General features: G+C 55.6%; 3 protein-coding genes across 3 annotated transcripts; all 3 read left to right on the top strand.

Annotated features, from left to right (window-relative positions):
* Positions 1-3,078: 3,078 nt before the first annotated feature.
* On the top strand, positions 3,079-4,206 carry J4E86_001421 (uncharacterized protein; the record flags this gene model as incomplete). Its single annotated transcript, XM_051441989.1, is given in 3 exon segments — positions 3,079-3,134; positions 3,596-3,864; positions 3,881-4,206. 3 exon segments carry the CDS (start codon positions 3,079-3,081, stop codon positions 4,204-4,206), a joined length of 651 nt encoding a protein of 216 aa, XP_051308160.1.
* A 2,031-nt stretch (positions 4,207-6,237) lies between these two features.
* On the top strand, positions 6,238-9,102 carry J4E86_001420 (uncharacterized protein; the record flags this gene model as incomplete). Its single annotated transcript, XM_051441988.1, has 2 exons — positions 6,238-7,539; positions 7,564-9,102. The coding sequence occupies 2 exons, from the start codon at positions 6,238-6,240 to the stop codon at positions 9,100-9,102; spliced, it is 2,841 nt and encodes a 946-aa protein (XP_051308159.1).
* A 2,798-nt stretch (positions 9,103-11,900) lies between these two features.
* J4E86_001419 (uncharacterized protein) lies at positions 11,901-12,679 on the top strand (the record flags this gene model as incomplete). Its single annotated transcript, XM_051441987.1, has 2 exons — positions 11,901-12,622; positions 12,652-12,679. 2 exons carry the CDS (start codon positions 11,901-11,903, stop codon positions 12,677-12,679), a joined length of 750 nt encoding a protein of 249 aa, XP_051308158.1.
* Between the last annotated feature and the right edge of the window lie 580 nt (positions 12,680-13,259).

Genomic DNA, 13,259 nt, shown 5'->3' with positions numbered 1-13,259 from the left:
GGCACCTCTCACAAACTGCCTCCCTTGGCCAGGGCAGTGAGTATTACCCCGTCTACCTCTTGTGACCGTTGCTGACCACGTCGCTAGGCAAGACTTCATCCCGGGATTGTCACTGCCGGCTGGACATCTGGGCCTGTACGGACGAACGCCGACCACCACACTCACTTCTCGTCCTTACAGAAGGTTCGTACAGGCCAGGTGTTCAGCCCGGCACCTCTCACAAACTGCCTCTCTTGGCTAGAGCAGTAAGTAGTACCCCGCCTACCTCTTGTGAGCATCGCTGATTGACACGTCGGTAGAGGCAGCCGCCTGCTAGAAAGGCCTTGGTAGCCTTAACACTGCCGGCTGGACATCTGGGCCTGTACGAACGAACGCCGACTCCCACACTCACTTCTCGTCTCTACCAAAATATTCGCACAGGCCAGGTGTTCAGCCCGGCACGTCTTGCACAACGTTTTCCCTAGCTGGTAAGTCGAGCTTCCGATGCCGTCCATGGTATACCTGCTTGTGCAACGCCGTGCTAACGTATGGGTCCTCAGGCTCGTATGTCGTCCTCCTTGTCGACACGGCGGAAGTCGCCTCTGGTGATAGTCGCCAGCTATCACTGGGGGCGCAAGTAGTTTTCCAGACGACAATAATCCGATCGTCATATCTCCACTGTCGCCAGTCGCGGAATTCGGCGTTGGGCACAGCGAAATGATGGCGCCCGGCGGCGTTCATGCTCAGTAAGTCCAACCCATCTTCAAGGTCTTCGGGTCATGCTAATCGCTCCAAAAGTCATCAAACAGGTGCTGAAGCTGTTCGCCGCCGGTGCCCATCTGGGACGTCGCCTTGACGGTGCCGCTACTCGCCGCGGGCGCGCACATCGGACATCGACACAGTAAGTCGCCGAAGTCCTGGTGCACCTCGTCCATAGGCCAGCGTTATGCGCCCTAGGCCATGCGCTGTAAGTCGCTGAAGTCCTAGCGCACCTCGTCCATAGGCCAGCGTTCGAATGCGCTGCGAACAAGCCATTCGCCGACCCCCGCCAACATGTGCACCAAGGTCGTACACAAATAGGGCTGCGGCCACGAGATTGCTGAGAAGGCAGGATGATGTAGTTCTCCCAGACGTGGCCGCTACCAATCTCGTGGCCGCTCCCAATCTCACCCGGCAGCATGACACAGCAACAGCAGCACCACGATGGCAGCCAGCAGCAGCAGCAGCAGCAGCACTCGCATCACCAGCATCAGCACCCAAGTCGCCAAAGTCCCGGCGCATTGCCATCCATGGGCACAAGTCGCCGAAGTCCCGGCGCATCGCCATCTATGGGCACCCTCGTCTCGACTCGGTCCCAAACCAGGCCATCATACTCAACTCATGTGACTACGATGTCTACGTTTCTTTGAATCCCGACCGCTCTTCGATAATCACTCGATGCGACAACGGGCCGGGTAGCGAGGGCGTACTGGCAAGGCATCTAGAAAGGGTTGAGGAGTAAGTTCGATCCACCTGCCGGTGTCCTGGGGTCATGCTAATCTCTCCAGAAGTCATGGAGAACCAACACATCGACTTTGACGGGGCCATTTACGGCGTGGACGGTGCCTTTGACCCTTCCTTCGACCCGAACAGACAAACCTACAACTTCTCCCAGACGTGGCCGCTGCCAATCTCACCCGGCACCGTGAAGGGTAGCACCCACAACCAAGTCGCCGAAGTCCCGGCGCAACACCATCGATGGGCATCTTCTTCCACGGAGCCACTTGGACTTTACGCACTTTAATCATCGGCGACCATTTCGATTCTTCAGCGAGACTGAAAGCGGCCATAGACGGGTCGAGCAGCGTTCGAAACTGCCTACGTCTGCAATAACACGATGACCGAGCCGGTCAAACCCAAGGGTCGCAATCGACTTCCATATCCCAATATGGCAGGAGTAGGAGCAAGAGTGGGAGACTATCAGTGCAAACCGATTTTGACCAAAACATCACGGTCAACATGCATGCCTGGATGGCGGTCTCCAGAGCCGTATCCAGGAGTAGGGCTGGTGCCCATGCCCAGCGCTGGAACTTATACTCACACCCCCTTCTTGATCATCATATGCCCATCTCTTCGTTGGTAATTCCAACGGAGAGCACAACGACCAGCTACTGATCGATGGAAAGAAGAGAGGAGAGACGTACAAGCAGCTGCTCCTGTTTCTGAGCTGGTATGAGAACAGCGCGCGTGTTCCCATGATCATCAACGGACCCAACATTGCGCATTCAAGATCAAGGAGTCGGTGTCGACGATGGATCTTCTGCCGACATTTGTCGACCTCGCTGGGGGACAGGTCGATGACCGCCTGCCACTCGATGGTGTAAGCCTCCACGACTGGGCTCCGGCCTGCGAGCCTTGTGCTCAGTTCGCAGCGGGTGGAGCTTGACAGCTCTCCTTCGAGCATCGTGATTCCCACACGATGGCAAACGACGCGAATAGGCTCCGGCCTGTGAGCCTTGTGCTCCCTTCACAGCGCGCGATGCTTGACAGCCCTCCCGGGCACAGTCGCAGCCCGAGCAGACTCGGACTCATCGCTGTGGACTACCAGCAGCGATGAGTCTGAGGCGCCCATGACGCCAATGACGGAGGTGGTGCGGGTAGTTACCGCAACTCCCGTACATGGATGTCCCCGGATGTACTGCTGCGCGCGCATAAGTCGTCGAAGTCCCGGCGCATTGCCATCCATGGGCATAAGTCGCCGAAGTCCCGGTGCAACACCAGCTATGGGCCGCCCTGCAACAGCATGGGTGAAGTCGTCGATGCGCCGCCTCTTCAACAGATGGACTTTTTTGGTTGATGAACCTTTTCTGTTGTGGTCTTATGATTCATCTGCATCGAGTTCGACAGACCCCAGTGACCCCAAGGCATCCGAACTTGCCGACCGACCATCGTCCATGGCCGCAGCAGCATTTCTAGGAATCGCGTGGTTCATCTGCATCGAGCTTAACATCCGCCTGCTGTACAGAGCCACGCGTCGCAGCCTATACTTCTGGAGCTGCTTACTCCGCAGTTGGGGCTGGTTGTCCACGGCATCTCCATTATCTTGGCCAACTTCAACAAATGGAGGAAGATATGGCGATCTTGAAGTCTGGGAGCACTGCGTCGGAGGCAGGCGCGTCAAGAACATCCCCGCCATCGACGACGACCTCGCCAACCATATCATCGTCAACTGTCTTGGCTGAGGGCATTGTTCCCACCGAATGTCGATGCCACGTTGGCGACACTACTTTGAATCTTGAACACTTCTTCTCGAACCCGTCTACTGAAGCGGAGCTCACACGGGTGTTGGAGAAGGTGCGGGAGCGTACAGTGATGGCGGACAGTGATCTCATGTCCAAGGTCAAGGTGGCAGGACTGATCGCGCTGAGAGAGAAGCGCTGGGTCATGTGAAAGCAAAGACCTGATGTGGCGCACCAAACCAACCCGATAAAGACTTCATGGACGGGCGCATCAAACAAACCAGCGACAAACAAGCCAGCGACCTTGAAGTGTGGGAGCACTGCGTCGGAGGCAGTGCTCCTGCCTAAGTACTTCCAGAGTCTTGAACTTCTCGGCAACAGTCGTCGCGTCACTCGAGACAATCTCCGCAACCTGATTGGATCGCCAACATATGCGAGGACTGCGTTCGCTCGTCCTCAATCGACCTCTTCACTGCTGCCGAACCTCTGGATGCCGCGATCATCGCGGTCGAGGCCCGCTTCAAAGAAGCCAGCGACCTTGAAGTGTGGGAGCGCTGCGTCGGAGGCAGGCGCGTCAGCCGCCCTGCCTTCAACGCCAAGAACCGCGAGGACTGCAACAACAAGTTGGATATTCGACGCTACGAGGGCGCCGAGAAGGACTCTCGTGGTGCGACGGTCTTGAGACGGCGAGGTGACCGCCAATATCGACGCGGACCCAGCCAAGCTGAAGTACACGGTCGACATCATCTACGCGAGCGCTATGGAAGACAAGAATTGGGTATACGTCGCAGTCAAGCTGCTGAACTATCTCTGCCATCTCATCCCAGCAACACTTGCTGACCCCAACGGACTCCCCGATGGGCTCCTCATGAAGACATGCGTTGGTCGTGCTACCGTCGACAAGGGCGTTGCCTTCGAGGTCTGCGCAGAGAACAGCTGCTTTGGCTCGATCTCGCATGAAGCGCATTGGGTTCATCTCCGACTTCTACCATTTGGAATTGTTCGATAGTTGGATTCGTAGTGCGGAATGAATAGATAGTGAGTCTCCAGCCTATGCCGTCCAAGAGTGAAACAATGCTGACGTCTCCCAGGAATTAATGAAGTTCAAAAGAGTCGTCTTTGTCTTCTTCCTTGCGTGATGTCGATCCGGGATGTAACCGCAGCAGCCGACATCGAAGGTCCTGGTGATGCTAATGCTTAGCTGTTTCTCGCAGCTTCGAAGCTGATGAGCATCGCGTACGTGAAGATTCGGTTTCCATGGCAGATTCCAGATAGTAAGTCGAGAGCTCTGATATGCTCTTTTGTGAGGCTAACGATTTCGTAGTCGATTTGTCGCTGTCCAGGTCTCACTGTCGATGGCTCCGCGCCGGTATCTCGCTGTCGGATGTCTCGCTGGCGATACTCTGCAGTTAGTATTCCGCTGGCGAAGTCACGATGCAATACTGTACAGCCTTGTCGGTCATTGCTCCGGTAGACTGCACGTCAACCGCCATACCATGCGGCCTGGTCAAGCCTGCTCGACGCACTAGCCATGGAGGCTGAGTATGACACACCACATGCTCCATCGACAGCGAGATCGAGCCAGCGCTGCGGGCTTGACCCGCGCCTGCGCCGATGAGCAATGAACCTTTGGGTGCTCCGGTGGCATGCCCATAGTCTCCGTCTCTTGCTGGTATGTATCCTCTCCATGGGTTCCTCGCGGTTGCCCAAGCGCCCCGCACATTATGTTGTAGGCCCAGACCCTTCATCCGATCCGAGTCGCTTTACTTTCGAGTGGGTGACAGCATCGAGTCTTGTCTTCTTGGTATGCGAGGGGTACGAGAGCGTCAAGAGTGGCCGCCATGAGTACCGACCCGAAGGTGCTAGGTGAGGCATCGATAGTCGGCCTCGAATTTCAAGCTTGACGGCTCTCACCAGGCACTCCGCGAAGGTATCGAGATCGCCAAGCTACTGCCTCCCAGGTGAGAATGGCTGAGCACCATGCCGCCAGAAAGTCGACAGCGAGATGGACTATCGTTATGGTAGTTGCCAGCCTTAGGCTAGCCATGGGAGCTTGTGCTTCGCCTCTTGCGCAGTGCTTCAGCAATGCTTGTCGCTAAGGGTTGTCGGCGGAGGTGAGGGCGGAGGTGTGTCGGAGGCAGCTCTGAAGTCAACCAAAGAAGGATGTCGCTGCCGATGCAAGGGTACAGCAGCAGCTTGTTGTATCTAAGCCAAAGCATCAGCAATGTCTCTGCACGTTCTCTTGCCCTTGCTGGGTGATGTGTGTGGCTTCGAGGCGGGGTAGCTGCGGAGGAGGCAGGTTCAGGGAGGGGCAGCGAAGGTCAAGGACGTCGACGGCAAAGACGAGAGGCACTTACTACGGTCTTTCTGAAGCTCCTCTCGCTGTGTGAGGCTCGCAGAAGGATGCCAAAAACCTTCGTTCGGCGGGTGAGGTTCGCAGCGACGGCTCCCAGCTGTCCTGAACCTCACTCGCAACGCCAGAAGCTGCGACAAGCGCGCAGGCTTACTGAGCGGGATGGAGGAGGTGTTTTGAAGCTTCGAGTCTGCTCCATGTTGCTGTAGAGGGTGGGGGAGGGCAGGAGGCTACGATGGGTTTTGGAAGACTTCCGCGGAGGCGGTTTCCGCGCTGTATGCGGCCGGGGGCAGTCATTCAAGTCGATGATGATGTTCTGCGAGTACTTGTAGAGCTTCTCAACGAAATGCAGCTCGATCGCAGGGGGTCGATGTGGGAGCTACGGTGGTGGAGGGGCATGGCTGGGAATTTGGTGATGGAGACTTTGGTGTTGCAGCAATGAACTTCAGTTGACCCAAAGACCGTGCATTGTTCGGCTTCACCAACCAGCGCCACTCTACACCACACCCTCCCCAACTCCTCAGGCCGAGTCTATGGATTGCCCCTCTCCGTCTGCCCGTACTGGCTGCCTGGCGGCCCCTTCCTCGCCTCAGAATGGCAGGCCATACCACATACGACGTCGTGGTGCTATCCTCGAGTCCGCCGGCCGCTTCCCCGCTACATGATGCCCCCTCCCGTCGCGTCGCCATGCTTGCATCCTCCCCTCTCGCATTCTCCCCTCCTGCGAGCCCCCTCAGACCGACTGTCGGCGCGTCCAAGAGCAATGCACGAGCTGCTCCTATCCCCGAGGGAGCTGTCAGAGGATTCGCCACCGTGGGCAGCCTCATACGCTCCGAGCACTTCACAAGCCGCCTCGACGACGACTTCGATGCAATACAACAAGCGCAACCACGGCGGACTTCACAGGATACTATAGAGCCTCCTTTGGCTGCGGAGAAACCCAAGAAGCGGACTACGAAGAAGGCTACAGCTACTACTACCGCTGCAGACGGCTCCGAGAAGCCCAAACCGAAGCCTCGAGCGCGCAAAGCGAAACCCAAGTCAGACAAAGAGATCCTTGACTCTGACGACGAACTCCGACGCCCGCCGCAACGACCTACAAAGTCTCCTTTTTTCGATGATGATGCGACAGAACCTCCGGGCGACCCTGCGGCACCAGCTGCGGATGCGCCGAAGCTGACCAAGTCTGGCAAGCCCCGTAAGCCTCGCGCGAAGAAGGTCAAGACTGCGGAAGATGGGACAGAACCTGCGCCAAAGCCAAAGAAGCCGAGGGTCACAAAGGCGAAAGGAGGGGCGGGGAAGGGCAAGCAGGGAGATGCGTCGCTGGTGTCTGCGCATTTCAGTGGAGCAGACGGAGGCCAGGAGTCGGTAACACGGCCTTCTGTAGAGGATCACGACGCTCAAGCGAAGCCCCAATCGATCTGGGAAGTGCCAGACAGCCCAAAGCCGAAAAAGAAGGCTGCACCCAAGCAGCGACAGCCAGATCCCATAGCAGAGGGATTGGAGTTGGAGGAGGCTGTTGTAAGGAGGAGAGATTGGACGCCACCACCCGACACCACAATTGCATCGCCATTCACCGACTCGACCGGAAAGGAGAACAAGACCTTATCGCAGAACGCTGATGGCTCCTTCACGAACCTCCTCTCCAACTTCGCCTACGCACAATCGCCATCTGCGCAGATCGCTGCGAAACCGAACAACCCAGCAGGGGCCGTGGCGGCGACAAAGCGGCGGAGAATCGAGCTTGTCGAGATACCCAGCAATAACACCAACTCCAGAGACTCGTCTCCCGAGAAAGGCAAAGCACCGAAGAAGAAACCGCGTACCATCACCGACCTCGTTACAGAGCAGTATGCCTTGAAGGATGCACAACCAGTTCCAGACGATGCGGCCAGCAACTTCTTCGAGTCCCGAGCTTCGACAACTACAACAAAGGTGCCGCTGAACGATGCATCGGCGGCGGACGGCGATGCAGCGCCGAAGAAGCCAGTACGCAGGCGTAACAGCTCGAAGTCAGGCACAGAGAAAGCAGATCCCAAGCCGAGGTCGAAGAAGGCATCTTCGAAGGCAGCCGCCAAGCCCAAGCCTGTCGCGGAGAAGCTTCTCAGCCCTTCGTCGGCAATGTCGCGTCTGCAGCAGCAGGACGTCTTGTTCGGAACATCAAGTCAGCTTGTGCTTGAAGAGTCGCCGACAATGGTGCGTCAACTACAGTATGCGCTGAAGGAGTCTGAGCAGGACGCCGACAATGTTCCGTATGGCGCGCCGCCGCGATGGTCACGGCTCGGCAGGGTGGAAGGCAAGCGCGGGCTTTGGGCTGCGAGTTCCCGCGACGACGACGGCGGTATGCTGGAGCACTTGAAGGACGTTTATATACCCGAGCCCGACCGAATGCAAGACATACCATTGCTTATGGACGGCACTATCGATGCGCCTGATGAGCAAGGCGATGATCAATCTGACTTCATAGATATTGACGATATACCACCGGACCCGCCGCCACCAATTGCTATATCTTCTGATCCGCCAATGCCTCCTCCCAGCACTTCACGTGCCACCCCAATGACGAAGTTTCGCAACGATGATGATCACGTGAAAGATACGGGCTTTAGGGACATTGACGACTGCATGCAAGAGCCTCCACCTTCCGGTCAGAAACCTGTCTCACCAGACAGCTTCATTGACATCGACGACTTCGACTTTCCGCCCTCTGCGCAGATGCGGAAATCGCCAGTCTCGATCTTCAAACCTCCAGCCTCAGCACCAACGCCCATGGACGGCTCCCCCAAGAAGCGCGGAAGGCCGACGAAATCGCATTCTGCAATACCCACATCAGTTTCCACGTCATCGACGCCAATCTTGAAGCCCCGCGCGAAGTCAAAGACCAGAACTAAGATGCTATCAACCCCTCCCACAGGCTCAGGTCGCTTCATCGACATAGACGAGATCCTCGACTCCGAAGACGAAGTCCTACAGCTCCTCTCGCCCACGCCGCCCCGAACAACTAAACATGTCAACTCGCAACCTCTCTCTCTAATCACACTATCTCCCACAACCTCACCCAGCAAAACGGCGAAAGCGAAAGCCTCAGCGGCCGACCCAAGTCTAGTACCCATCCACCGCATACCAACCCCGCTTCTCGAATGGCCGAACATCAAAGCCCAGGTCTTTGCTCAAATAACAAGTCACATCCGGTCTTTGCCTCCAACCACCAACCCCAACAAGCCTACCTGGCACGAAAAGATCCTCATGTACGACCCCGTCGTCATCGAAGACTTTACCGCGTATCTCAACACTCACACACCCATCCGCGTGTACAAGAAAGCTACACAGAAGCAAATCAAAGCGTGGAATGCGGATCTGAAGAAGCAAGACAAGGAGGCGGTGCATCTGGGCGTGGGGCCAAGCAGGGAAGGGGATGGATCGGAGGTGTTTGCTGTGGAGAAGGAACTGGAGAGCACGATGGTGCAGGGGTGGTGTGAGAGTTTGAGTGTTTGTTGCATTTGGGGGGAGAATAGGACGAAGAAGGGGACGGCTAGGAAGGGGTTCTATTGATGCTATGAGATACCTGGATACCGAAGTATGTTGGCCAGACGGCCTGTTTGACAATGTCTTCATGATGCACCTTTTGATAATGTACTTCTTCAAAGTTTTTCCTCGGGGTCGTGCCTGCAAGATATCAACAAGTCGAAGATGACGTCGATCCACTGGAGCGGGATCGGGCGGACGCTAGCAGATCCACTACCACCACACGGGATAAAACCCACTCCTTACTCCTTCCCGTGGGTTCATGTACGAAATGCTTACGCGACCTACATGCCTCCCGCAATCCGCACAAAGCACCAATGCGCGGTATGCAACAAGATCTATTCCACCAATAGCCATCTTCGCCGCCATGAAGCGTCACGTGAGTTCACCTTGCACACTCAATTACCTCCGCTCACGATAGCTAGATTTTGGCAGGCAAGACTTGACATGTCCATCATGTCATGCGCAGTTTACGCGACGGTGGGTTCAAGTCAAGATGCATGTGCTTGATAATAGCTGACGTCAAACACAGAGACCTCGCTCGACGCCATTTGTCGAACTGCTCCTCCGCTCACGGCGATGACGTGAGTCTACCCACGTTGAGGCGCGGCAGGAAGCGAAACTCCTGCGACAGATGTTCGCAGCGCAAGCTATCGTGCGATACCAAAATGCCATGTGTGCGTTGTCGCGACGGCGGCGCGGCATGTACGTATAAGCGGTTGGACGGCGTTTCTGCAGGTGCTACTGCATCTGTCGGAAGCAGCCAAGATGGTACTGAGACCAGTACCGATCGACAGCGCGTGGGCATCTCCATCGACTTCCTCCTCAATTTCACGAATCCCTCGGGTTACCGGCCGTCCGCTGCGATCGCCGCTGAGGCTGCTGAGCTCGAGGGTGCAGATGGTGAGGCGCACGTACAGCCACACGATGCAGATCAAGATATGACGCACGACCAGTCGTTCTTTGAATTCGCGGACTTGCCTTCTGTGTTCTTCGGTTTCCCTTTTCTGGTTTCGGGAAGAGAAGCAGACTACGCGTCTCCGATCATAAGCGATAGTCTGACACCTGAACTGGAAGATGCTTACGCCTTGGAAGTACGCGTGAGGGAGATGCTCCACCAGCTTTCTGCTAAGCACAGCTCGATGCTGGAACGTTGTGATGCGGTTGATGCAACATTCGACTATCAACTTGCGGAAACCGTCTTTACAGTGGGCAATGTGCGGCACTTTGTCTGGGCCTTCTTTCGCTACTTTCACTACTCCTTTCCCATTTTGCATAAGCCGACATTCGATATACAGACGGTTTCTTTCCCGCTTCTACTCGCGCTTGTTTTGTTCGGGTCGCTGCCGACTCTAGAGTCTGATACCTCCATCGGCGTACGACGGTTCTCACACGTTGCGGAGGCATACGTTTTCGATCAACTGGTATTACGTCAGATATCGCAAGTTGACAATTCGGCGTGGGTCGACGATGAGCATCTCCAGTTGTTGCAAGCGGGTCTATTATTCCTGGTGTTTCTAAACAACAGCAACGACATCGTCACAAGACGGCGAATCCGCCTCCAGCGCATTCCGTCGCTTGTCGCTGCTGTGCGAGCTTCAGGCTTGTTTGCGCACAAACAGCGTCACATTATCCCCAGTCAAAATCAACATGACTGGCAGGGGTTCATCAACGATGAGATGCGATCGAGGTACCATGACCCCGTCCGCACCATGTACATGAAGCCACTAACAACGCTCGCAGATTGGGCATGTGGACCTGCCTCTTCGACAGCACGCTCTCCGTATTCTTCAACAATACCCCACAAATTGCCATCAGTGAGGCGATAGGTGATCTCCCCTGCGAGGAGAGCTTGTTTAGAGCCGAGTCGGCCGCCGACTTCGCGCGTCTTGCATCGCATCAGCTTCCGCGGCTACGAGTCGAGACATTACCCGAACTCATGTCACGCGCCCTTTTTTCCCCTGTAGTACAGCGCGCTGATGAACCGGGAGAAGCCGTCTCACCTCCACATATGCTGATACTCATCTGCGGTCCGTTCTCACATCATCCATTCTATGGTAAACCCGCTGACTCCCATAGCACTACTATCCATCGTCATGACATCTAGAATGAACTTCCTCACCTCTATGAACATAGAGCCGATGCTTCGCGCCACCGACCGATGGAAGGCACTGTGGGATGTAGTAAGCCGAGATGGCGGAGGAAATTGCTTGCCTGATCTGGGGTTCGAGAAGCACGCCGCGGAGTACTGGTGGCTTACCAAGACCATCCTGAAGGTCTCGAAGTTGGGAGGTAGGAGCTGCCGCTACATGCAACCTGCACCATGTGATTCGACACAAGACTTGCATGATTTCGTGAGAAGGTATAAGGATTTTGTTGTGTAGATGTGGGCAATTCGAGATAATGTCAGAGATGCTATATTGTACAGTCGATAGCACTGAATTAAGCATAATGTATGCCCTTTTACCAAAGCGATCGCTCCTCAGACAGTAATGTTCGACAAGATAGGACTAGCGTATGGGTCTATCTCCGGACGCTGGGTCTATCGCCGAGATGGGTTCATCGCCGAACCTTCGATGCGCTACTGCGCCTCCGCACTGCATCTCGCGAATCTAGATCTCAGCGCCCGCGGAATCCGACGCCATCATGGGGATGATTAGCGCGTTCTTATGCAAGGGCCCAGGGCCGCGACTGATGAAGACGTCAGCGTGCTGATTAGTATATACCTTGAACGCGTCCGCCGAACTTGTTCCAAGAGGAAGCGCGTCTACGACGTTGTCTGACACACTTGTTACCTGCATTTCTTCTTGATGATAATTTACAGTATGGCTCTAAGAAGATCGGCGAGAGCGGCGACACGCACTGCACAACAGACCGCGAGTAGTGCGATGAAGAGAAGACACTCTGGTTCGTCGACTGGTGAAGAGACGCTCAGCAAGCGCGTCGACAGCCGAGCAGCAAATCGTTCCGCAAAGAGAGACGGCATTGTGCAAAGCAGTGACGACAACAGCAAGCAGACCATCACTCAGTCGAACGATGTCACGGTCGACAATCCCAAGATAGACGACAACGCCGGCGCAGAGAAGAAATGGAAAGCATGGTCCGCCCACGCGACATCCACGCCATACCCTGACTTCGGCCACCCCACAAACCGCGAGTGCCAGCTAGCCTACGACATCCTTCACAAACTACACAACACCGCCGTAGAAGCCGAATTCGAAGACACCAACACACCGGAGACAATCCCATTTGTCCTCGACGCCCTCATCGTCGCGGTCCTCAGCCAAGCCACGAGCTGGAACAATGCGAAACGCGCAATGGACAGCATGAAAGATACCTACGGCTCGGTGTTCGCTTATGAAGAGATATATAATGGAGGGTCGGAAAAGCTACAAGAGACGATCCGCTGCGGTGGCTTGCACATTAGAAAGACCAAGATCATCATGTCCATCCTCGAGGAAGTGAAGCGTCGCTACGGACGCTGGAACCTGGACCACCTCCTTGAAGCGAGTGACGAAGATGCCATGAAAGAGCTCATGAGCTACAAGTACGTGGGCCCAAAGTCTGCGTTCGTAGTAATGGGCTGGTGCTTGAAGAGGAATAGGTTCACGGTTGACACGCATGTTTATCGTATTGCTGGGCTGTGGGGATGGAGACCGAAGGAGGCGAGTAGGGAGAATACGCAGTTGCATTTGGATGCGGTGATCCCGCCGGAGCTGAAGTTTAAGTTGCACTTCTTTCTTATTCAGCATGGAAGGACTTGTCCTGCGTGCCGCGGTGGAAGTAAGGATACTAAAGGGTGTGAGCTGCTTAAGGAGGTGAAGCAGTAACTAAATAAGACGGATTAGGAGGTGAATGATAGATAACAATGCCAGTAGACACGCTCATCAGCGGTGACGCCCTCCTCGACGCAACTACCTTAACAACACCCACCGCGTGTCTCAGTCAATTCACCATTCACCAACACACTCCCATCGCTGTGCCTCCCACCCTCCCTCTATATAAACAGCGATTTCCAAGCCCAATCCTCTATTCCCTTTCCAACAACTACCCACTACCACAATTTCACTACCATACCACAAACCCCAAAACCACATCACACTACCACAACAAACCACCTTCAACCACACTACCACTACCACCACCACCACCATCACAATGACCACACCAGCCCCAACCTCGTC

Source organism: Alternaria arbusti (genome assembly GCF_024043155.1).
Source record: "Alternaria arbusti strain BMP 1465 chromosome Unknown scaffold_1, whole genome shotgun sequence".
In the NCBI taxonomy this organism is placed as follows: Eukaryota; Fungi; Ascomycota; class Dothideomycetes; order Pleosporales; family Pleosporaceae; genus Alternaria; species Alternaria arbusti.
Note: the sequence above shows the minus strand (reverse complement) of the source record. Positions and strands in the feature narration are given on the sequence as shown.